General features: G+C 39.0%; 1 protein-coding gene across 8 annotated transcripts in view; it reads left to right on the forward strand.

Moving 5' to 3' along the window:
* Window positions 1–26,532, forward strand: part of SYTL4 (synaptotagmin like 4) — a 79,665-nt gene that overhangs the window by 45,489 nt on the left and 7,644 nt on the right. For 4 of the 8 annotated variants that reach the window (XR_012026566.1, XM_072817409.1, XM_072817410.1 and 1 more), the window contains 12 exons: window positions 6,777–6,957; window positions 7,214–7,429; window positions 7,564–7,673; window positions 7,908–8,010; window positions 17,078–17,179; window positions 17,642–17,717; window positions 18,823–18,913; window positions 19,025–19,128; window positions 19,864–19,956; window positions 22,314–22,492; window positions 22,792–22,894; window positions 23,571–23,732. Coding sequence is in view for 7 of the 8 variants with exons in the window: in XM_072817409.1 (XP_072673510.1) it covers window positions 6,848–6,957; window positions 7,214–7,429; window positions 7,564–7,673; window positions 7,908–8,010; window positions 17,078–17,179; window positions 17,642–17,717; window positions 18,823–18,913; window positions 19,025–19,128; window positions 19,864–19,956; window positions 22,314–22,492; window positions 22,792–22,894; window positions 23,571–23,732 (1,449 nt within the window). In the remaining variant the exon portion in view is untranslated. Of the gene's footprint in view, window positions 1–2,438; window positions 2,516–6,522; window positions 6,626–6,776; window positions 6,958–7,213; window positions 7,430–7,563; window positions 7,674–7,907; window positions 8,011–17,077; window positions 17,180–17,641; window positions 17,718–18,822; window positions 18,914–19,024; window positions 19,129–19,863; window positions 19,957–22,313; window positions 22,493–22,791; window positions 22,895–23,570; window positions 23,733–26,532 lie in introns of all 8 variants that reach the window. The other 4 variants (XM_072817411.1, XM_072817413.1, XM_072817412.1 and 1 more) reach the window with 2 other exon arrangements.

Genomic DNA, 26,532 nt, shown 5'->3' on the forward strand with positions numbered 1-26,532 from the left:
GTTATCAATGTTCTTGAACACTACTTCAAGCACTTTACATATTTTAAAAACTAATTTAATCTTTATAACAAGCCCCAAAGGGTAGGTAATTATCTTCATTTTACAAATGAGGAAATTGAAGCAGTGAGAAGTATAGTAACTTGCCCAGGGTCACACAACTATTGAATAGTGAGGTTGAAATTCAAATGTAAGCAGTCTGGCTCCAGAGTCTGTACTCTTAACCATGACACCATCCTGCTTCAGGAAAACAAAAACCACTTTTCTCTCAGCTCTATTACTGCTCTTCAATTTCTGTGAGTTAAGTTTAAACACATAAATATATTTCTGGGTGAAGACATTCAGTAAACATTTATTGAACTTATATTGTGTATCAGACACTGTGCTAAGTAAGTTCCTGAGGATATGAAGTCCAGATACAGTGCCTGCCCCCAAGGAGATTGCATATGGTATAAGTTTCTAGTTTGAACATGCAGTATGTATTTAGGAGAGAGAGAAGTACCAAGGTGCCCAACAAAGTAAACACAGTTTCAACTTTGGGAGCACAAACAATTATTTTTAATGTAAATACTATTTTTATAAGGATTTCTACATTTTTAATCATCCTTTTCATATTTTGGGCCCTTGTCCAAGGTCATATACCTAATAAGTAGCAAAGCTAAGATTTGAATCTAAGTCTGTCTTACACCATTATGTTCATTCTATGCTTCCTACCAGTTGACCCAGTTTTTTGTTTTTATACCTCATCTTCAGAATTTAAAATAACTCGAGAGCAGTCTCGCCACCACTTCTTGAAAACTAGCTGTTAGTATTAATGTTCACTTATTAATTATTATTATCTTCTAATCTCTAGGTTTAGGGTATAATTAGCTATATCTACTTGGATCTGTAATTGAGAGAGTATGTTAACCTTCCATTTTGATAGATTTTCAGCTTCCCCTGGCTTTTGTATTTGGGTTAAAATATCCTGAATTTTGAGTGGTAAGTGTATATAATTTTCCAAGTCAACAAACCATCCTTTCTAAAATAACTTCCCATGGGTATGAGGTCCCACAAGGGTGCCATATTAAGATATTTAATCTGAGTCTTGACACCCCACAATTAACATGGAACAAATTGTCCATCAGAGTTTGGACATGAACACTCATGTTACCTGAGCTGTGGTTTTCTCAATAGATAATCCTTGCTCTTTTGACAACACATCTGGGACTGAATTTCAGTGAATAGTGTTAACAAGTAATTTTGGGGTTTGGTTTCTCAATAGATAATCCTTGCTCTTTTGACAACACATCTGGGACTGAATTTCAGTGAAAAGTGTTAACAAGTAATTTTGGGGTTTGGTTTCTCCACTAAACCATAGTATTCATCAGTTGGGAGAATATGAAAGGTCACAGGTTTCCTAACTTCAAACCTGTCTGGTTTTACCTGTGCATCCATTATTTTTCTAAGTTATGTTTTTCAAGATGTGTTGTATCACCTACCATAAAACTATTTGCATAAAAAGTATTACTTTTATTCCACATTTTCCTTTTTGAATTTCTAGAAGACATTCTACAGTATGGGAGTGACAGTGGTGGTAAAACAGCCAGCAGGTTTTCTTCTATTAAGATATTAATGATAGATTTGGTACAGTTCTATTTTTTTGAAAGATTTTATTTAGTTATTCATGGTAGACCTAGAGAGGGAGAGGCAGAGACACAGGCAGAGGGAGAAGCAGGCTCCACGCAGGGAGCCCCACGCAGGACTCGATCCCGAGACTCCAGGATTGCGCCCTGGGCCAAAGACAGGCGCTAAACCACTGAGCCACCCAGGGATCCCCTACAGTTCTAATTTTTGTTTGACCTATGAGTTACTTAGAAATGTCTTTAAATTTCCATAATGTTTTGGGATTAGAAATGATCTTTTGTTATTGACCTCATATTTAATTCCATTGAAGTCAGAGACCCTGATCTGTATGAGAATGGTTTCTCTGAAATTTACTGAGACTTATATTATAACTTAGTACATGATAATTTTTGAGGTAGATGTTCCATTTGTACTTGAAAAGAATGTAATTTTCCAGTTGGATATAGATTTCTATATATGTCCACTAAATCAAGCTTATTTTGTTGTTGAACTTGTCTATATATTTATTAATTTTTTATCTGCCTGTTCTGTCAATAACTGAAAGAGGTATGTTAATCTTTCATTTTGATGGTTGAATTTTTAATTCTTCTTTGGTATACTTAATCTTCCTTTATATATTTGGAAGTGTTAAATTAGGGCATACAGGCTTATTTACTCTATGTACTGATTTTCTTTATGTGTTATAATGCTTTTATTATCTTGAAGTTTTATTTTTTAGATGTTAATGTAGCTACATCACCTTTCTTTGGGTTGGCATTTACCTGGTATATCTTTTTCCATCTTATTTTCAATCTTTCCTCATCTTTATGTTTTAGATGTGTCCCTTGTAAAATGGCACTTAGCTGGATTTTTAAAAATGTTATCCAGTCTGTTAACCTCTGCATTTTAATGGGTGAGTTTTGCTCATATATGTTTTTTTTAACGTTCACTAATAACATTGGAGCTTGTTTTTACCATCTTCTTTTTGCTATTTGTCTCATTTTCTTCCTATGCTTTCCTTTTTGTCCTTGCTTCAAAAATTTTTTTTCTTATCCTGTTTTCTTCTCCCCACTACTGATTATGCAAGATTGTATCTCAAGCTAACTGACTGGTGACAGGGTTAGGGTTTGAAACTACCCATGGTCAGAGGTGGGGTTGGGGTGAGATGGCTTTTCTGAAAGGAGTTATATTGGCAAGTTATGGGGGAGAGGAGGCAGGTGGCTGAGGATGTCATAGGTGGTGGATTCTAAATCCTTTTTCTTTACAAATGTGAAACAAGGATGTCTGATAGGAACTGGAGGAAAGGGAAGTGGGAGTATGAGATGAGACTAATGAAGGCTTAAAAATAGAACCTGAAGCAAAACTAGGTAAAGCAAAACTAGGTGAAAACCTGAACTAAGAACTGAGGTTGGAGACCAAGAATTGTGTAGGTCTTGGGTATAGGTTCAAACATTGAGTCATTTGGAGTCCAGTTTGGGTTGGAAAGGAAAACAGATCAGCAGGAGGCAAGGAGACCAAGAGAAAATGAAAGATGGACTTAAGAGACTGTGGTCTTTTTTAAAGATTTTATTTATTTATTCATGAGAGATACACAGAGAGAGGCAGAGACACAGGCAGAGGGAGAAGCAGGCTCCCTGCGGGGAGCCCGATGTGGGACTCGATCCTGGGACTCTGGGATCATGCCTTGAGCTGAAGGCAGATGCTCAACCACTGAGCCACCCAGGCGTCCCACGAGAGAGACTGTGGTCTTGAAGTGGTTGAAGAACAGGTCTAGTGGGAATGAGCTATGGTCAGAAAAATGGGGATTACTGAATTTAAGATTTTAGGAGGAGGCAGTTCTGGTTGATCTGGTCCATAAGTGAAAAACAAAGAGAAGATATACAACATTAGCAGTTCCATTTTCTTATGGTGCTGTATTTATTTCCTCAATGATGTTCTTACATCTGTCGGTCTTAATATTACTTGGTCTCATTATTGTGTCAGTGTGCCTGTTTTATCACTTATCATTCCCAGTGTACCTGTGCCAGCCATCCTTGGTCTTTAGCTGCTAGGCAATTGGTAGATACCTATTTTATTCATGAGCAGCTGATATTTTAGCCAGTGCTCCATTCATAATCACATAGAGGAGAATCCATTTGCACAATGCTTTTGATTGCTCTGATAAACATTTTACAATAGTTTTGGCCATGATCCTGCCTGGACAGAGCCTGTAGAGTGCTAGCTCTAGAATCAGATTGCCTGGGCTTGAATCCCAGCAACTTTACTTACTTTGTTTACTACTGGGCAAGTTAACCTAACCTTTTCTGGATCCTCATCTATAAAATAGGGATAATAATACTGCTGCGTTCTTAGGGTTGTGGTGAGGATTAAATTAATATATATAAAGTACTGCATTGCCTGCCATTATTGTCAATTCTCAATAAATGGAACTGATGGGGTGATGATCAGCAGTAGTGGCAGCAGGTGCAACACCTTTTTCACAATATCATGTTAGGTGCTGGGACAGATACAAAGAAGAATATTGAAAAAGCCCTTGTTCTCAGAGAGTGTAATATTCTCCTTGGTTTGAAAACTAAGAATTCTTTTTCAAGATTATCTAAGAAAGGGTCCATGAAGGAAACTTAGTGTCTTACAGTTCAATAAAGACCAGGAAATAGCCAAGTCAAGAAACTGTTGATGGAACCTTATAACTATGCTGAGTTGTTTATAGTCTTTATTGTCCTGTAGGTAATTGGAAAAAAAAAAGTGGAAAAGGGCTCATGGTTTAGTTTTAAGGGAGAGCAGAAAAGGTAAAGATGATCATCATTTCCTTTCAGCTTTGTCTACCCTGAGCACTTTGACTGCCATGACTACCAAATCTGTACTTTCAGATACAGTCACTCTTCCTGAGGACCAGCCCTGTGCCTCCAACTACTTTCTGAGCCTAATTACCTGGATATCCTGTATGTAGCACAAACTCAATATGACTAAAATGAAACTTCTTGCTTTACTTCCATACCTGTTTCTTCTCTTATAACTCTTCTCACTGTTAGAATTATCACTAATCTATCAGTTGTTAAACCAAGACAGGTAAGGTAAGGCATCTTTGTGCCTTCTTCATCCTCTTAGTCACTCCATTCTGTTACTTCTGCTTCTCAAACTTGATTCTCTGCTCTTTGTCTTGCTGCCCTGGGTTACGCCTGCCCTGTAGCAGATTCAGCAAGTATGTGTATTGTTAAACATGGATTTCAAACATTGTGATTGGCCCTGTAACATACAGTATTTCACTTTCTTGATAACTTTGTGAAATATATCATTTTGCACATGAGAAACTAAAGGGTGACAAATAAAATGATTTGCCAAGTTGGGTAGAGGTGCACTTGGTAAACCTAGATTTTCTTTTGTCTGGACTATTACAATAATCCCCTGTCTCCTCTGAAATTTCTTTTTTAGGACTTAAAAGTAAGACTTCTTTACGTAAAAAAATCATAACTATATACAGTAAAAAAAGTGAAAGTTGCCCCTCCCAATCCTCCGCAAGAGAAACCAATGATCGTGGTTTTTGTTCCAGACTTTTTTCTCTGCATATACAAATGTATAGGTAAATACTTTACCAAACAAATCATTCAGTATAGTCTGGCAACTACTTATTTTTTCTACTCCAAGATGCATTTTCAAACAGATCTACCACATTTCTTAATGGTTGCATGGTATGCCATTATATGGAAGTATTTTTTTTAAAGAACTTCTTTGTTTTGTTCTTACAAAGTTACAGTAACATTCTTGTATATATATTGTTCTATGCACATTTGTATGAATATTTCTATAGGTAGATTCTTAGAAGTGGTATTGCTTGGGTAAGGAATGCACATATTTTACAGTGTGTTATGTACTTCCAGATTGCACTTCAGTTTGTCTTTTGAATCAGTTCTTTTGTACTAAAGCTAGAGTAAAATGGATTTAATCATTTAATTTCCCAACATCAAAAACAAAGCAACAACAAACATGTTTGATGGACTTCTATTGTCTATGTAATAAATGCAAAAATTCTTAATTTTCAAGAATGCAAGTTATAGGGGTGGCTGGTGGCTCAGTCAGTTAAGCCTCTGCCTTTGGCTCAGAGTCCTGGGATCATGCCCTACATTGAGGCTCCCTGCTTAGCAGGGAGTCTGCTTCTCCCCTCTCCCTCTCCCTCTGTGTCTTTTCCTGCCTCTCTCCCTGCTCATTCTTTCTCTCTCTCTCAAATAAGTAAATAAATAAAACTTTTAAAAAAGAATGAGAGTTATAAAATTTAGCCCAAACCTATCTTTCCTACCATTTCCTCCCACCAACAAAAATATGCTGCTTTATAAGGAAAAATTCACCTCTTCTGTGAAACCTTCCATGTATACAGGTCATTCTCTTCTCTCTCTATGCAAGATAGAATTAGTTGCTTCCTTCTTTAGGTTCCCATAGCATTTAATTTATTATCCATCTGATAGCGCTTAGTGCATTGTACTATATTTATGCGTATCTGTGTCCCCTACTAGTCTGTGAACTTAAGGACAGGAATTGTGTCTTAGTCATCACTGTATCCCTAGCACTTTGCACAATGCACGTCAGAGTGAGTGCTTAACAAATGCGCATGAAATGGGTGAAGATATTCTTCAGGTAGTGGTAGCAATAAGAACTTTGGGAGATAGAGTAGGTGATGGAACTTTTAGAGTATAGCATAAAGCTATCTGAGTCCTGAGAACACAGAAGCTGGTCAGGAAAGGAAAAATGGGCTTCAACTGGCAGAAGTCCCCATGTGGTTTTCTTCTCTACTACAGAGACCAGCTGTCTGATTATTTGGTTTAATAGATTTGGGACTTGGGAAAATGTAAAGTATTGAAAATTGGATGATCTAGGATTCACTTGCTGTAGGGAGAGTTCAACTCAACTGTTCTGTGCTTATTCCAGACTAATGTGCTCATGCTGAAAGACTCAGCCTTTTTCCAGAGTCATGAATAAGTTATCCTTCTTGAAAATCCAGAGCTGCCTCACTTTCAAGGGCAGGATTCAGGTGGGAGTAGGAATGGTAAATAGGTCAGATATTTCTACATTGTCTTTTTGTCCTGGCTTAAGGGGAAAGTAGCCTACTAAGAGGTTCTAGGGCTGTGGGACTACTCTGGAGTAAATTATCTGTGTGAAAAATAGTCCTTATCTTATTTCAGGCAACTGTGGTGGCTTTCCTGGTCTGATTGATTTGAAGAAAGAAGAGTAGAATAAAAATATAGAATAAATCATGTCAGAGATACTTGACCTCTCTTTTCTGTCTGAGATGGAGAGGGATTTGATCCTCAGTGTTCTACAACGAGATGAGGAGCTCCGGAAAGCAGATGAGAAAAGGATTAGGTAAGCATTCCAGAAAAAGCATGGGTGCCCAGACCTTTGACCAATTTTATCTGGACCTTTCCTTATACCTCCCATGTGACTTTCAGAAGAACTTATGTATCAGTATACAATTCCTCCCTTGGGCTCTGAAGTTGTTACTTCTGTAGAACCAAATTTTAATTACCAAACCAAAGTCTTACTGTCTACCCCTCAACAACTCTCCATGCAACCTATGCAGACTGTGAACGCACTTGTGCTTCTCTTTGGGGATTGGCAGGCGACTGAAGAATGAGCTACTGGAGATCAAAAGGAAAGGGGCCAAGAGGGGCAGCCAATACTATAGCGATCGGACCTGTGCCCGGTGCCAGGAGAGCCTGGGCCGTTTGACTCCCAAGACCAACACTTGTCGGGGTTGTAATCACCTGGTGTGTCGGGACTGCCGCATCCAGGAAAGCAGTGGTACCTGGAGGTGTAAGGTGTGCACCAAGGAGATGTGAGTATCACCTGTGGAGAGAGGCAAGGAGGCCCTGGCTGTGGGGAGAATTTCCCTCCTCGGCCTTTGTTAGTTGAGTGGCAAGAGCCATTTTAAAAAAAATTCACTTGTCACTTTCCTTTATTCCTTCTCAGAGAGCTGAAGAAGGCAACTGGAGATTGGTTTTATGATCAGAAAGTGAATCGCTTTGCTTACCACACAGGCAGTGAGATAATTAGGATGTCCCTGCGCCGCAAACCTGCAGGTACTGGCCCTGTCTGGAAATGGTTTTGTTTTGTTTTGTTTTTGAGGTACTTGACGTCAGTGAAAGATCCCTTGGCTTGGAATCCTATTATATATTCTTACTAGTGGTGTCTTTACTTCATGGGCTCTGTGGGGAATATAAAGATTATATTGCCATCCCTTCTGCAAGTGGGATGTGTTTCCATCCCCCTCCTCTCATTACCACCACTCTGCCATGCTTTTGTTTACCTCGAAGTGAATAAAAGAGAGACAGTGGGACAGTCCCTTCTTCATCAGTCACAGATGGATGATATCTGGCCAGGAAGAAGGATCGTTCAGGAGCAACAGAAGGAGCCCAGGTAAGAACTAGCAATCATTTACAGAGATGCTACACATCCTTTGAATTCTATTATTTTAAACTTTGTTCTATTTATCAAAGAAGAGCTGTTTATGACAGGAAAATTTGGAAAGTATAGAAAAGAATAAAGAAAGAGGGGAAAAATCTATTGCTACCACTCACATGTTAACATTAACATTTTGGAATATTTACTCTCTTCTTTTTAAGACCAATTTAAAGATGAATAAAAATAACACATACTCATGATTAAAAATTTAACCTGTACAGGAAACAATAAAGAAAGCAACGAATCACCCAAATTCCTAATACCCACAGTACTCATATGTGAAAATTATTTAAGGTATCACTTGTCTATATATGTAGGTAGAAGGATGGGTGGGTGGATAGACTGAAAAACCTGTATAATATTGGATCATAATATATACATTAAAAGCATGCTATTTAATTTTACTTGACTTTAACAGAATAAAACAGAAGAAATAAAATTGAAGAATTGCTCATCTTCAGATAAATGTTTCTTTACCATAAAAGATACTAATCTTTAACATCCCTCTAAGTTTAAGAAAAAAAATCATAAAATCTATTGAGTAGTCATTTTTTTCCTAGTGTCTTTTAGGTAACAGTTTTATTGAGATAGAATTCACATACCATACAATTCACCCATTTATAATGTATAATGCAGTGGTTTTTAGTGTTCACAGAATTGTGCAACCATCGCCTTAACTGATTTTAGAACTTTTCATCACCTTAATAAGAAACTCTATACTCTTTTAGCTAAAACTCCCAACTTCCTTATCCTTTCCCACCCCTAAGCAATCACTGGTCTACTTTCTCTCTATATATATTTGCCTATTCTGGACATCTCATTTAAATGGAATAAAAGAATATGTGATCCTTTGTGACTGTCTTTTCTCACTTAATGTAATGTATTCAAGATTCATCCATGTTATAGCATGTATCAGGACCTAATTTCTATTTATTGCCAAACAATATTTGATTATATATTCGAATGTTCTATTGTATGTATATACCGCATTTAATTTATACGTTCATCTGTTGATGGACATTTGGATTGTTTTTACTATTTGGTTATTATAAGTAATGCAGCTATGAACTTTCATTATGAGTTTTTGTATGGACATACATTTTCATTCCTTTTAGGTAGATACCTAAGAGTGGAGTGCTGGGTCAGTCACTTAGTCATTTTAAAAAAATCTACCTGTTTCAATATTATCACTGTACTCTCTGCTATGAAAGAGAAGGAAATTAGGGGCACCTGGGTGGCTCAGTCGGTTAAGTGGCTGCCTTCGGCCCAGATCATGATCTCAGGGTCCTGGGATCAAGCCCCCATTGGGCCTCCTGCTCAGCAGGGAGTCTGCTTCTCCTCTCTCTCTGCCTCCTCTCCCCTGCTCGTGCTTATGCTCTCTCTCTCTCAAATAAATAAATAAAATTTTAAAAAGAGATTAGCTTTCTTATACTTTCTCCAAATACTTTACCCTACTCTCATTTTTTATACTCAAATTACTTTTACTTTGACAGCACTTCTAACATTTACATTCTGTTCTGCAACCATAAACCATCTGCCTGTTTTATCTGTTTAGTTTTTGTTCATATTTAACAGGAGTATACTTTTTTAAAAAAATTTTTATTGGTGTTCAATTTACTAACATACAGAATAACCCCCAGTGCCCGTCACCCATTCACTCCCACCCCCCGCCCTCCTCCCCTTCTACCACCCCTAGTTCGTTTCCCAGAGTTAGCAGTCTTTACGTTCTGTCTCCCTTTCTGATATTTCCCACACATTTCTTCTCCCTTCCCTTATATTCCCTTTCACTATTATTTATATTCCCCAAATGAATGAGAACATATAATGTTTGTCCTTCTCCAACTGACTTACTTCACTCAGCATAATACCCTCCAGTTCCATCCACGTTGAAGCAAATGGTTAGTACTTGGATGGGAGGAGTATACTTATAACCTTGTACCATGGCTTCTCTGTATTTCTGAATTTTTCCTTTCATTTTTTTTTGGTTGTTTGGATTTTATCACTGAGAAGTTCCTTCAAGAAGGGCTTGCAGAAGCAATATTTATTTTACTCTTTCATGTTAAGAATGCCTACCTACTGACTTAATACTTGAATGGTATCTTGGCTGGATATTGTATTCTTGAGTCACACTTTTTTTCCCTTATAATTTGTAGACATTATTCCATTGTCTTCTACTATTGAGTGTGACTGTGATAAAGTCTGAGGTCAGCAAGCCTTCTGTTTTTCTCCCTTGTAGGTAACTTACTGTGTGTATGTGTGTATGTACACACATGTCTCAATGGTGATCATTCTGTATCCTCCTAATATGTACCCTTGATGAGTTCTTTGTTCATTGCTGGAATATTTTTCTTTTTTTTTAAGGTTTTGTTTATTCATGAGAGACACAGAGAGAGGCAGAAATATAGATAGAGGGAGAATCAGGCTTTCTGCAGGGAGCCCGTTATGGGACTTGATCCCGGGATCACACCCTGAGCTGATGGCAGATAGATGCTCAACCTTGCGCTGGGCCCCTTGGCTTCTGCTGGCTGGCATTCATCCATACACCAGCCAGCCTTCTCTGTTTCTGCTACTGCTAGAAATGTCCCTGTTACTGTTCAGACATTCTCTAGTACATTCTCAAACCTTCCTTAATTGTCATCTGAGAGTGGCCACCTCCTATGCATACAAATCAATCATTATAATTTTCCCCAAGAAATTCTGGAAAGAGGAAGTGGTGGTTGGGCTGGATGAGAATATTTCTGCTCTAATCACCAAGCCTCTCTTATTGATGATGTAAGGACAATTTCTACCAGCTTTGGGGGAGGGAATAAGAAGAAAAAAAGGGATACTTTGCTCTCCCCTTGACAGAGGTAATTGCCTTACCTGCTACACAATGTTTTTCACTCTCGACCTCTTACTCTCATTCCTGAGAAACCCCTGAGTTGCTCTCTTTTCTGGCCTCATATTGTTTTTCAATAGGTTAAGGTTACAACTATTAATAAGCTAGGGCTTTTGCTCCGAGGCTGTCAAACTAGCCCTTTTCAAGTCTGTAAAACTTGTGTAGCAATTAAGAGATATGAAATCTCATATATTCATGTAAGTAGCTCTTCCTTTCATGTTTTTGCCTGGCTATAACTGGAGATGCTTTTAAACTACAAGCTTTTTTTATTAAGTAGAAAATATGCTTATTGAGAGGAAGGGCAAGATGCTCCTAGTGACCTGTCTAAAGAATCCCTTTTACCAAAGACAGCTTCTATCAAATGAGAGCAAGAATTTTACTGATTCTGAACAATGTAGGGGCAGGACAATAAAATCAGGACATTTTTTAAAATTGCCTTTTTCTTTTGTTTAAGGATCTTATTTATTTATTCATGAGAGACACACACAGAGAGAGAGGCAGAGACATAGGCAGATGGAGAAGCAGGCTCCCTGCAGGAGCCTGAGGTGGGACTCGATCCCAGGATTCCAGGATCATGACTTGAGCCAAAGGCAGACGCTCAACCACTGAACCACCCAGGTGCCCCTGGAAAATTTTTCTATGTCATATCCTCTGAGATTTTTTTCTGTTTTATTAGTTAAGTTTCCCACCCTAGGCACGTTGGATTTCTTATTTATTTATCCTCCTTTTCTTTTAGTATCAAATGCAAGAGAAAAGAAAGGTAAAAGCAATTAACTGTGATTAACCCAAACTTTTCCTCTATGCTTTGATTTTCAGCCATTTTCTTTCCTCCCCTTTTCCCCTTTCCTCTTGCTATATCTAATGTACTTTTAGAATGAATTATCTTGGGATACCTGGGTGGCTCAGTCGGTTAAATGTCAGACTCTCGATTTCAGCTCAGATCATGATCTCAGGCTCATGATCTCAGGGTCCTGAGGTCAAGCCCTGCATTGGGCTCTGTGCTCAGTGCTCTTCCCCCTCTGCTCTTCCCTACCTCATGTGCCTCTCTCTCTCTCTCTCTCTCTCTCTCTCTCTCTTTCTCTCTGTCTCTCTTTTTTTCTCTCTATCTCTCAAATAAATACCTAAAAAAGTGAATTATCTTGATTAGGTTTTAATTTATTCTTTGTTCTCAATCTTCCTTTTACCCCAATTTTGTTGTTTTTCCATCTTTCCTGTTTGCACTCTTATGCTTTATCAAATATATATTCTTATTGAGTTTCTATATAGTATAAAGCACTCACAAGCAATCTATTTTCTGAGGGTTATACTCTTCTCCAGAATAGTTCTTTGACCATCTTGCAAGTTGTTTCTATTTCTCCACCCCATGGCAATTTATAGATTTATCTGCCAGACCATTTCTTCTCATTTTACTCATGTTGAAGCTAGGAAGTTCTTCTGCCTATATCTTTTATTTGCTCTGATATAGTGTGTGAATTCTCCTTGACACCTCCTTCTCACCTCAACCTGAAACAATTTATCTCTTCCATACCCCCAACTGTACTTCAAGCATAAAATATTGCTTTCTATATACTTCTTTTATTGGAACCTAAGGGGAAAGCAAAAGGCAACTTGGGGGTCTTGGGGTTTGGCCTGCTGAAATTCTCTTAAATGTCCAGGCTCACATGGTCCAGCTTTGGATACATCATCTAACTCCTAGCAGTGCACTGAGAGATGACATACCCCAGCAGTCTTGTCTGCATCTGTTGATACCTGGGACTACAAATCTTGAGAACTTTTGTTTTCCTTGTCTTATTCCAGGACTGCCTACTCACTCACTTCATCTGTACATCTCTGTATTGGATGGAATTTTGCTGAGCTAAATCATTCTTCTGTCTTCTTAGCCATGACTTTTTGAACTTTATGACAGGAGCCTTTACTCCTTATTTGGTAGCTGCTGGTGCTTTTTTTTTTTTGGCTTTTTACTTGTGTTTTTCCCCTAAATTTCCCTGAGCCAAAGGGAAATGACTTAATCACGTTTTGTATGATTGTTGAAAAGCACTATTAGAAATATGTAAAATGAGTCCCCAGTAACCTCACTGCTTCTGCCCCAGACTATTATTGTTAATGGGCATTACTAGTTTTGGTGATGGACTACCAGACTATCTAAATGTACAAATACGGATTGGATTCTTACATTTTTAATTTCTTTTAAAAAAAACTGTCATACTACATACATAGTAAATGGTAAAAACTGAAAGAGAGAGAATTTTAAAAACTCAATAGTATAGATAATCCAGTAGAAACTTGGCAAAATATTTGAACAGACACTTTGCCAAAGGCAAGATATAGGTATTGAATAAGCACATAAAAAGATGCTCTCAACACCTTTAGTTATTAGGGAAATATGAAAAAATCATAATAAAATGCTACTGTATAACCATTAGAATGGCTAAAATTTAAGAACTAACCATACCAATTATTGGTGAGGATGTAGAGCAACTGGAATTCTCCTACACTGATGGTGGGAATGTGCAGCAGTGCAGCCTCTTTGAAAACCAGTCTAATAGGAGTTTAGTTAAATATCCTTTACCTTGTGTTTCACCCATTCCATTCCTCAGTATTTACTCAAGAGAAGCAAAAGCATGTGTCCGTGCAAAGACTTGTACATGGATGTTCATAGCAGCTTTGTTTGCAATAGCCAAAACCTGGAAACAGCTCAAATGTCTATAAACAGGTAAAGGGATAAATTGTGGTTTGTTTATACAGTGGAATACTACTCAGTGATGGAAAGGAATGAATTATTGATACGAGCAATAATATGGGTGAATCTCAAAATAATCATGCTGAGTGAAAGAAGCCAAACAAAAGAGAGGGCATACTGTATGATTCTGTTTATATAAAGTTCTAGAAAATGCAAACCAAAGAGTAGTGGCAGATGCAGATCAGCACTTTCTGTCTGGGAACAGAGGTAAGCAGGGATGAATGGATTATGAAGGAGTGAGTGGAAGCTGTTGAGAGTGATAGGAGTATTCACTAACTTAATTGCGGTGATGGTTTCACAAGTGTATGTACATGTTAAAATTCATCAAATCACACACTTAACCATGTGTTACTTATGTCAGTTATAACTCAAGGTATAAAAGGAACAATTGTAGAAAAATAAAACATCGGCACCTCTCCATGTCTGCACTAAGGGTCTATCATTCTTTTTGCCATATGTATGGTGTTTCATGGTATGTATGTACTATGATTTAATCCACACAGCATTGGGTGGGTGACTCATCTGTTCTAGGCGATTAGGCCCCCTTTTTCCTTGGTGGATAAGGATAAAAACAACTTTTATTTTCTGAATCTGATTAACACATCTGACATCATCGGTCAGAATGTAATTTCTGAGACCTACTGCTTCTGGCTGTCTATGACCTCTTTTCTCATTGGATCCAGAAGACTTATTTATCCTAAACATGGAAGCAGATTAAGTGGCCATAAATTATCTTTGCCATAAAATTATGGAGTCTCAGAGGTAATCAAATTCATTCCTCTTATTTTTACAGAAAAGAAAGCAAGATAATTTACCTGAGATCATACAGATAGTTAGAGCCCAGGATTCTCATCTCTTAGTCTATTTTTTACTGCACAGATGCCAATAATTGCCTTTTTGCCCTAGGGTTATTTGTATCAGCTTTGGATTAGTACGTATTAATCATTAGGAAAAAATACAAGCAGAAAACACACTCCGTGGGTTATTGTTAAACTACTTCTCTAGAGGAATGGTTCTGCTTTGGATTCTTTATTCTTTGGAGCAAAGGGAGAAAAAGAATGATTCTAAAGTAAAAATGAAATCAACTTACCTGCTGCGCTTTGAACTATAGAGCTATCTCTCAGGAAATGACCACTGTTTCACCTCTTGCATGCCCTAGGATTTCAACCCCTGCTGCCTTTTTTCATAAAACTATTGCAAACATGATGTCATAACTTGGAATGTTTATTCTTTACTGCCTAAGACATTATAGATTCTGGTTACTTTGTTCTTTTTTTTTTCCTGGTTACTTTGTTCTTTGTTCATATGTTAATTGACATATTTTAAAACAAATGTCTACAAATGCCTACTATTTGCCAGGCACTGTTTTAGGCCTTGGGATACACTGGTAAATACAATAAAGTTCCTTGCCTGTGGAGCTTAGATTTGGGGACAGGGAGACACAGACAATAATCAAGTAAACATATCAAATCAGATGTTGACAAGTGCTATAGAGAAGACAAAGCTGTCTAAAGGGATAGGAAGTGGCAGGAAGACATGTGTGTACACATGCTGTTTTACTTAGGATTGCCAGGGAAAAGTCTCAATGATACAGTGATATCTGAGCAAAGACATGAAGCAGACAGGGGAGCAAACTTTTGAGAGGATCTGGGGGAAAAGCATAATGGGCAAAGAAAGCGGAAGATGAGTTTGTATTTGGTGCATTTGAGTAATCTGGAACTGAGCGAGCAAGGGGGGAGTGGTAGGAGATGAAGACAGAGAAGGGATGAGAAGCAGATCACAAAAGACTTTGTTGGCGCTTGTAAGGAATCTCACTCCAAGTGACATGATGTTTTTTCTATTTTGAAATTGAGGTGAAACTCACATGACATACAATTAATTGTTTTAACAATTTTAAGGTATGACATTCGGAGGCTTTTAGCACTTTGAGAATGTTCTGTAACCATCGATTGCCACTGTCTAACATCAGAATATTTTCATGACTTCAAAAAGAAACCCCACACCCATTCAGCATTCTCTCTCTGTTTCCTCTAGTCCCTAATCTGCCTCCTGTCTCTGTAGATTTGCCTGCTCTGGATACTTCACATAAGTGGAATCATATAAAATATGTCTTGCTTCTTTCATTTAGCATAATGTTTTCAAGGTTCACCCATGTTGTAGTATGTATCAGAACTGTATTTTTTGACAGTAATATTTCATTGTATGGATATACTACATTTTGTTTATCCATTCATCCATTGGTGGACAGACTATTTCCACCTGTTGGCTATTGTGAATAATGCTGGTATGAACATTCATGTACAAGTTTTTGTGTGGACACAGGTTTTCAGTTCTCTTGGGTATATATCTAAAAGTGGAATTGCTGGGTCATTTGGTAATTCTATATTGGATTTATATTTTAAAAGCTCATTTTGACTGTCTATTGAGGTTAGATTGTGTAGGGAATAGGGTAGAAGTAGGTAGTTCATTCAGGAGGCTATTGTGACCATAATGTTACCAGTAGCTAGGTGATGGTGGTTTGGACCAAAGCAACGTCAGTTGAGGGGGTGAGAACCAGTCAGTTTCTAGATATAATTGAAGACAGAGCCAAGAGTATTTGATAACAGATTTGGTTTCTATTGTGAGAGAATAAGGGGAGTCAAGGGAAACTGTTAAGATTTTTGACCAGAGAAATGAAAGGAGGAAGTAGCTATTTGATGAAATTGAGGGAAAAGCAGATTTGGGGGAGGATTAGGGCTTTAGTTTTGCCCTTGCTGTGTTTGAGACATCCAAGCAGAAATGTCAAGTAGGCTGTTGGAAATACAAGCCTGGCATTCGAGTGAGAGATAAATTTAGGAGTTATTGGTTTATAGAGGATATTTAAAGCCATGAGACAAGATGAGATCATTTAGGAATAATTCTAGATAGTGAAGAGAAGCAGTCTAAGGAACACGCCTGGAAACAATCCAAAGATTAGAGCTTTAGGAGATGAAAGACCAGCAGAAGACCCTGAGAAGGGGACCCCAGTGAGGTCAGAGGACCAGGAGAGAGTCGTCCTGGCAGCCAAGTGAAATTAATTGAGATCCTTTTTTTTTAAAAAAAAGATTTTATTTATTTATTCATGAGAAATACACACACACACACACACACACACACACACACAGAGGCAGAGACATAGGCAGAGGGAGAAGCAGGCTCCTTGCAGGGACTCGATCCAAGAACCCTGGGATCATGACCTAAGCTGAAGGCAGACGCTCAACCACTGAGACATCCAGGTGTCCCAGCCGAGCAGTTTTAAAAGTATACTCAGATATTTATCGTAGAAAGACCACTCAGGCTCCCATTGTGAATGGGTTGGGAGGAAGCCTGATTCCCAGCAGGAAAGCCTACTTCCTTTACATATTGGCCTTTGGTTTTTATTCTAGTGTGCCATTTGATGTGCCTAAGCTGAAAAGTGGAAAGAGTGCACTGGAGGCCGAGAGTGAGAGTCTGGACAGCTATACAGCTGACTCGGATAGCCTGTCCAGGTGAAATCCCTGCGAGTGCCTGCACCTCCGACTACATTTTGTTGTCAAGTTCAAGATGCAGGGCTCCTATACCTTCAGTGTGTCTTCCTTCTGTCCTCAGCAAGTCAAATGAAGTATTTTCTCTGACCTTGCCACAAGTTTGTCAGTAGTACATCTGCTGTTGGCTCCGAGCACAGCCTTCTGGAGTGTGCTAACTTCCATGGGCTGCTGTATCTTAGAGGAGTCTCCCTGGACCAGTAGCAACTGCCCCTGCTGTCCCTTAGGAGTGGGGGAGTAAGTGTGTTTGTGCAAAGTTGCTTATATGATTGTCTACATTCCTTCAAAGGTAAATCAGATGTGACGTTTACTTTCTGGATTTGGTTACTGCAGTGACCCCAAGCCAGTGGATCTCATTCCATAGAGCTTCCATAGATGGGGAAGTTGAGCAGGTGATTTTGTTATAACTTCTATATCTACCCCCAGGAGAGACTCTCTGGATAAATCTGGGCTCTTTCCAGAATGGAAGAAGATGTCTGCCCCCACATCTCAACTGGAAAAGGTAAGCTTTAGTTATTGGTCAGTTGGGATCTCTCTCTCTCTCTCTCTCTCTCTCTCTCATTTTTCTTCTCTTCTCTCTCTTTCTTCCTTCTCAGGAACAGTTTACATTGAGAATTCATCTAAATAGGGTATCTGGGTGGCTCAGTCTGTTAATCATCTGCCTTGAGCTCAGGTTGTGATCCCAGGGTCCTGGGATCGAGTCCCACATCGGGCTCCCTGCTCAGCGGGGAGCCTGCTTCTCCCTCTCCCTCTGCCACTCACTCCCCTGCTTGTGCTCCCTTGCACTCTATCTCTGTCAAGTAAATAAATAAAATCTTTAAAAAAATATTTCCTTATTTATTTCCTTATTTATTCATGAGAGACACAGAGAGAGAAAGGCAGAGACACAACACAGGCAGAGGGAGAAGCAGGCTCCATGCAGGGAGCCCGACATGGGACTCGATCCCAGGTCTCCAGGATCATACCCTGGGCTGAAGGCGGTGCTAAACCACTGAGCCACCCGGGCTGCCCATAAATAAATAAAATCTTAAAAAAAAAGAATTCAACTAAACAAATTTCAGTGCAGATTCACTTGGGAGCATTTAAGGTTTTGTTTGAACCACCTGAAAAAATAGGTTTTGTACCACTTCCTAGGATTAAATTAAATTCCTAAGATTAAAGTAATCTTTCCTGGGATGCCTGGGTGGCTCAGTGGTTGAACGTCTGCCTCTGGCTCAGGGCATGATCCCAGAGTCCTGGGATTGAGTCCCACATCGGGCTCCCCTACAATAAATATCTGAGTATACTTTTAAAACTGCTCAGCTGGGACGCCTGGATGTTTCAGTGGTTGAGCATCTGCCTTCAGCTTATGTCATGATCCCAGGGTCCTGGGATCGAGTCCCTGCAAGGAGCCTGCTTCTCCCTCTGCCTATGTCTCTGCTTCTGTGTGTGTGTGTGTCTCACGAATAAGTAAATAAAATCTTTACAAAATAAATTAATCTTTCCTTTAACTTTGTATAGTTTAGCAAAAATCTGACCTTTATTCTTCTTAAGGCTATTTTTCCTTACTCTATCCTTCCACCTTCCCTACAGTCCTTTTCCATTTCCTTGCCCTTATTCCTTCCTAGGAAACTCAACCTGGGGGTCAAAATGTGGTATCTGTTGATGAGGGTGAAATGATATTTAAGAAGAACACCAGAAAAATTCTCAGACCTTCAGGTAGGTTTCCTGTCATGGCCTTAGAGATTGAAGTCCTGCATACCCTGGATGTGTTTTTGGTGTGGAAAAGAATGGGTCTCTTATGATTTGGGTTTTTGGTCTTCCATTTAGAATATACTAAATCCGTGATTGATCTTCGCCCAGAAGATGTGGGACATGAAAGTAGCTCCTTGGGAGACAGAAGCAAATCTGTCCCAGGCCTCAGTGTAGATATGGTAAGTACCAATGTATTGGTCACTATATGAAATTCGATAAATCTAGGGTTGACCTTAGTACTTGATACTCTTAATCAACCTGTTTAATTCTTTAGGAAAAGACAACATGAATCTTGATTCCTTCAAATTTCTAAAGTAAATCTGGTTGCTGAATTGCCTAAAGAAAAAGAGTGTCTTCGCTGTCTCTTTTATCTTCTAACATGATGCTTGATATCTAGTTGGGAGAGCTTAAATGAATATTTATTTTGATTAAAATATAAAGGGATGGTTGGGTTGGGGCAGTTGAATGGGAAAGAGATATTCTTATCTTATTCTTTTGAGATTGGAGAAAAATGGTTGGAATATAGTTTGGAAACCTGAAATTGGAGACACAGAATAAGGATTCATGTGTGCATGTGCACAAGACATCTCAGAGTTTAGCGATAATTATGGCTCCCACTTAAAATCCGGCATTGTGATGCCCCCGGCTAAAGGAAGCTTATCATTTTTTTAAAAAGATTTTATTTATTTATTAGAGACACACACATGCAGAGAGAGAGAGAGACAGACCGACAGGCAGAAGGAGAAGCAGGCTCCATGTAGGGAGCCCGACGTGGGACTCGATCCCGGGTCTCCTGGATCACATCCTGGGCTGAAGGCGGCGCCAAACCGCCGAGCCACCCAGGCTGCCCAAGCTTATCCGTTTTTGAACTTTTCCTTACTTTATTAACTCTCAATCTATATTTATTGTTCTAGGAAGAGGAAGAGGAAGAAGAGGACATTGACCATCTGGTGAAGCTGCATCGCCAGAAGCTAGCTAGAAGCAGCATGCGAAGTGGTTCCTCCATGGTAAGTTCTATTAGTTCTGTAGACATGTTGGGGTACCAGGAATGAAGGAATATCTCTCTAGAACAGAGTCAGGACCTGGGGAAAGCATCCTAGTCACTCTTTCCAAGTAAGTGAGATACATCTGTCTGTTCATATCCTCAATTTAGATAGTGATTGCTTAGTGGACAGCTAGGTGACTTTCCTTAGCCTCTCCCCTGGAAGTAGTAAGATAATTAGACAGCTAGGGCTAAAGACATTCTTTTTTAAAAAATTAAATTCAAGTAGCCAACATATAGTACATCATTAGTTTCAGATGTAGAGTTCACTAATTCATCACTTGCGTATAACACCCAGTGCTCATCACATCACATGCCCTCCTTCATGCCCATCACCCAATTACCACATTACCCCACCCACTACCCCTCTAGCAACCCTCAGTTTTCTATGGTTAAGAGTCTCTCATTTTTCTCCCTCTCTGATGACTTCCCATTCAGTTTTCCTTCCCTTCTCCTATGAGCCACTGCACTGTTACTTATATTCCTCATATGAGTGAAATCATGTAATTGTCTTTCTGATTGACTTATTTCACTCAACATAATACCCTCCAGTTCCATCCACATCAATGTAAATGGCAGATATTCATTGTTTCTGATGGCTGATACTTCCATTGTATGTATATGTGTATATATATATATATATATATATATACACATATACATACACACACACACACACACACACACACACACTACATCTTTATCCATTCATCTGGTGATGGACATCCTGGATCTTTCCTCAGTTTGGCTATTATAGACATTGCTGCTATAAACATTGGGGTACAGGTGACCCTCGGATCACTACATTTTTATCTTTGGGGTAAATACCTTGAGGTACAATTGCTGGGTTGGAGGGTAGCTCTATTTTTAACCTCTTGAGGAATCTCCATACTGTTTTCCAGAGTGGTTGTACCAGCTTGCACTACCACCAATAGTGGACGAGGGGTCCTCTTTCTCCGCATCCGTGCCAACATTTATTGTTTCCTGTTTTGTTTATATTAGGGCTACAGATGTTCTTATTACAGCTTTGTGAACAGTAAACCATAACTTCTCCCCCAAAAAGTTAACAGGCCATGAAGTGAGAAAGATAATATTTCTTCATCAGAGTCCATTCCAGATCTCACATTCAAGAGCATTGTCATGAGAAGGGGCCCTGGCAGGGTTAATTGGCATCAGGGTATGATTGAAAAGCAGCAATGTCAATCAGAATCATGAAGGTAAAAGGGCATTTAAGAATCAGGGCCTAGTTCTGTCAGAAGTATGAAGATTGGTGTTTAGGGGACAGAGAGTCAGGAACTGGGGTGATTGGAGTTTGTTCCCACTCACACATGGAAATAGGGTGGCAGGCATACAGAACTGATTACTACCTGAGAGAAAGAGGTCTTTTTACCTCTGGTGGGATTCCCCCCCACCAATTCTGACATAATCACTTTTTTCTGTAGGTCTTGATAGGGATAAGGCAGATAAAAGAAACCCACACATGTATACACACACACACACACACACACACACACACACCATGTAATATTACTCAGCCATCAGAAAATGAAATATCACCATTTGCAACGATGTGGATGGAGCTAGAGTGTATTATGCTAAGTGAAATAAATCAATCAGAGAAAGACAAATACCATATGATCTCACTCATATGTGGAATTTAAGAAACTAACAGATGAACATATGGGAAGGGAAAAAAGAAAAAAAAAGGAGAGAGAGAGAAGCAAGCTGTAAGAAACTCAATGATAGAGAACAAACTGAGGGCTGATGGAGGTGGGTGGGGAATGGGCTAGATGGGTGATGGGTGTTAAAGAGGGCCCTTTTGTGATGAGAACTGAGTGTTGTCTGTAAGTGATGAATCATTGATTTCTACTCCAGAAACCAATATTGCACTGTATGTATGTTAACTAAAATTTGAATAAAGAAAGAAACCCACAGATAATTAAGGCACTTTGTTTTAATTAGTAACTGACCCCTCGAGCCCACATTTTAGCAAATATAACATATACCAAAAACATAGTTTCATTTTACCTGTACTCCTTGTCTACCTTCTGGGGCAGGTAAAAACTAAAAATGAAATCTCTAAAAAGAGGGGAGAAAGAGAAGCTAAGAGCATAGGTGAGCCATGAACTGATTATTAAGCTCAAACATTCTGAGTGTGCTCCTGGCTGTCTTGTACAAGACTATTGGCAGTGCTGGCTTATTGCAGGAGCTTCTGAAGCTTTTGTTTTGTTCGGTGACTGTGGCTTTATTATGAGGAAGATTAAGCAACATGAGAGGGGGAGCTATGCCTTTACCAGATGTTTATGGGTGCTTTATCTTCAGAGTACAATTGGCAGCATGATGAGCATCTATAGTGAAGCTGGTGATTTTGGAAACATCTTCGTGACTGGCAAGATTGTCTTTACCCTGAAGTATGAGCAGCAAACACAGGCTTTGGTCATCCACGTGAAGGAGTGCCACCAGCTGGCCTATGCTGATGAAGCCAAGAAGCGCTCTAACCCGTGAGTTCTTCTGGAACCTGACTGATGCTGAGATGAGAGCTTAGACCCTCACGTCTATGTGGGTGCTCTTGAGCCGAGGTTATCACCTCCTGGGCAGACAGGGAGGTGTGATTGAGAGTGGTTAGGGGAGATACAAGAAAGGAAGGGACCAGGACTGGGAAAATGCAATAAGGACATGTTTAAGAGGGTTTGATGTGGCATTTTCATTTCATCATGGCATATGTACATGGAGAGCAGAGAGCTGAAGAATGGACTTGAGAAAAGACAACAAATGACTCAGTACTTTCCTTGGGTTCTAGATATGTGAAGACTTATCTTCTGCCTGACAAGTCCCGCCAAGGAAAAAGAAAAACCAGCATCAAGCGGGACACCATCAATCCACTGTATGATGAGACCCTCAGAGTAAGTATCTAGATCCTGAGAGTAGAACATGTTCTGTCTTGTGCACTAAGCTGCAGCTATTCCTCTGCCACATGACTGGTTGACATGGTTTTCAATGAGATATACCATGAGCATCTGTTCATATACTAACCTCCTGGAGAAGAAAACAAAAGTGATCTGGCATTCTTGGATTGTTGTGAAATTGGAGATGCATGGAACCACAAAATCTCATTTTATTTTATTTTTTAAAATATTCTATTTATTTGAGAGAGAGAGAGAGAGAGAGAGAGAGGAGATACAGAAGGAAAAGCAGGGAGCAGGAAGCCCAAGACAGGGCTCCATCATGATCTGAGCCAAAGGCAGACCCTTAACCAACTCAGCCACCCAGCCGCCCCCACAAATCTCATTTTGAAAAGTCTTTTGGGATCAGGAGTTTCTGTGGCAGTCCTTTCTGAATACTCCATTGTTCTTTCACCTAGTCAAGGAAAAATTAATTTTCCAGGTCCTACCATGGAATATGGTAGGTTTTTGTGAAATGGGGTAAGTGAAGACTTTGATTAAGGAAACTCAAAGTGCTTAGGGACAAAAGTGATTTGGTATTCAGGACTTTGGGTATGGTTGCTCAGATTTTGGAATAATCTTTTCTGAGGAATTACCATAAACTAATCATCTTGGGCTTCTGCGTTTCTTTTCGCAGTATGAGATCCCAGAATCTCTTCTGGCCCAGAGGACTTTGCAGTTCTCAGTTTGGCATCATGGTCGTTTTGGCAGAAACACTTTCCTTGGAGAGGCAGAGGTCCAGATGGATTCCTGGAAGCTTGATGAGAAACTGGATCATTGCCTCCCTTTACATGGAAAGGTAGTCTGCTTTGACAACATACACAGTTTGGATCTCTGTCTGCAGGAACATCTTTTTTTTTTTTTTTTTTTTTTTTTTTGCTGGAACATCTTTAAATGTAATCTGTAGAGTTCTAGCGCACTCTGCTGGGGTTTCTGAGTTTGACAGTAACTTTAGATGCACTAGCATGTCAAGTGTGTTATCTCTCTGAGGGCCAGGCAAAGGATGAAGCCATGGTTTTCCTTTGAAAAGTCTTTCATATATGTGCCAAGCTTTGCCTCATATCCTTTCAGAGTCTGGGCCTATCCTAACATCGTCACTTGCTCCTCTTCTAGAGCTGACTTTTTGGGTGTATCCTAACATGCACTCCTTTTCCAAGCTAATCTTTTCACTAAAGAAGTAGGAAGTAAAATAATTCACAGTGTTCTAATTGTTGTGCTTTTTGTCACACAAGCCAGGGAAAATTTTACTTTGGAGATGGCATCTCAGGTGAGATTGTAGCAGTGTGCATAATAGTGCCTGGGATCTGAGTGCAGATCTGGATTTGAATCCTTGTTCTGTTAATTGCCAGCTAGGTAAGTCACCCCTTTTATAAAATAACTTAGGTGAATCACTTAACCTCTGTGAGTCTTAGTTTATTCATCTACAAAGTGGAGGTAACAATAATATTCCTGTTTCACAGGATTGTCCACAAAGTGCCAATGGACATTCAGTAGGTTACTGTCATTCCAGTTAAGATGAAATTGCTAAAACAGAGTTAGGATTGAATCATGATATGAACTGTTCAATGGCAAGGTTCCTTGGTAAATTTTTTTTTACATTGGCATTTTTGATGCTAAAAATAGTACGTGGTGCATAGACTCTTTGGAAAGATAGACAAGAAACCAGTAGCAGTGGCTGCCTCTGGGAAGAGAGACCGAGGTGAGAGAACAAATTAGTTTTTTTTCTATATGCCCTTTTAGAACGTTTGAACTTTTTACCATGTCTATGTGTATTGCTTATTTTAAAAAAATTAAGAGTAAGAGGATTTGTTTGCATGTGTTTCAAAATTACAATGATGTAGAAATAAGTACATTAGGAGAAAAGTACATTCAATTCCCTAGAAATAACCACTGTTATCGGCTACTTGGATATCTTTGCAGAGATTTTATATTAAGCAGCATGGATAATCCCAGCATACATGCAGGGATTTATATTTTTTCCATTTTATACAAATAGGCTTATATGAACCTCATAGTGTACATGTATCTTGATTTTTCTCATTTAACAATTTATTGTTTATCATGGGCATCTTTCTCTGCCATCACTTACATATCTATCTCATTTTTATTGCTGTATAGTATTCTCTCATTTGCCTATATATAAATTGTTTGCTTTTTTTGCTGTTAAAACTATGCTGTAACTTATCTTGGCCTTCTTATGTGGAGGTAATGTAGGAGAAATTTCTAGTGGTAGAATTGCTGAGTCAGTCATGCAATATTTTGATAGCTACAGCCTTTCATAAAAAATATTAAGAATGTTAAATCTGCCCCTTTAAATACTAATAAAAACAGGAAGGCAATTATCACCAAACTATAGCATATTATTAGAAATGTAGAATTTCTTTTTTAAAAAAGATTTTATTTATTTTTTTTGAGAGAGAGAGTGTGTGTTTGAGCATGAGCTAGGGGAGGGGCAGAGGAAGAGGGAGAAGCAGACTCCCTGCTGAGCAGGGACCCCCTGCCCCCCGATGCAGGCCTCCATCCTAGGACCCTGGGATCATGACCTGAGCTGAAGGTAGATGTTTAACCAACTGAGCCAGAAATGTAGAATTTCTTAAGCATTTGACACAGGAATCATTGAGGGGCCTACAGTTGATATAATTATATTGGAAATGTCACCATAAACCATTACGTCCTACTGCCAATAAAAGTGTCTTACATCAGAAGAAAAAAAACTGCATTACAATGGAGACATTTGCTCTTCAAAATTATTTTGAGCTAGAATGGAAATATGCCACTGAAAAAATACACCAATTTCTAGCTAAGGCTAAACTCCAATTTTAAGAGTCTACTGAAGTTCACAATCTGGAAATTAGTAAGTTTGTAGACATTCATAAACAACCAAAAGTCCACTCCGGCATCACATATCTATTTTAACTTAAAAATTCTACATTTATTGCCTCTGATCTATCCTTTTTTCCCCCTTAGCCATCCATTTGCTCCCATCCAGTTTTCTCTTCTTGGCATCCACCTCCCTATTTTTTTTGTATCATTCCCACACAGTAAACTGTATGTACACATTCTGGGTATGTGTACATTTTTCCAAACCAAAGGGGATTATACCTTCCTGGCATTAGTATACTCTATGCTAAGACCTAGGTGAGAGGAGCCCCAGTGACCACAGGCAGGTGATAGGATATGTCTGATCTGCACCAGCTCATGTTCTGGACACAAAAGTGTAAAGAACAGAACCATGCCGAGAGAGCCAATAGAGTGAAGCAATTCTGGTCCCAACAGCCAAAGATAATAGGCCAGTTGCTGCTCATTCCGCACATTCATGCATTCACTCTTACATTCATTCCTTAAATATTTGTGGAGTACCTACTATGTGTCAGGTACTTTGCTAAGTATCAGGCATACTAGGCTGAGCAAGACTAGGGTGATTCCTATCCTCCTGGCATGTAGGTTCTAGTGGTAGAGACAGCCAATTAATCAAAAGTAGCACAAATAAATATAAAGTTAGAAATTGTGGCATGTTCAAATCCTTGTAACAGAGTTCCACTTAGGCCTCAAATCTTTGCAAGCTCTCTTTAAAAAAATACTCTTCACCTTCAAAAATC

The sequence above is a fragment of the Canis lupus genome, chromosome X (genome assembly GCF_048164855.1).
Source record: "Canis lupus baileyi chromosome X, mCanLup2.hap1, whole genome shotgun sequence".
Lineage (NCBI taxonomy): Eukaryota > Metazoa > Chordata > Mammalia > Carnivora > Canidae > Canis > Canis lupus.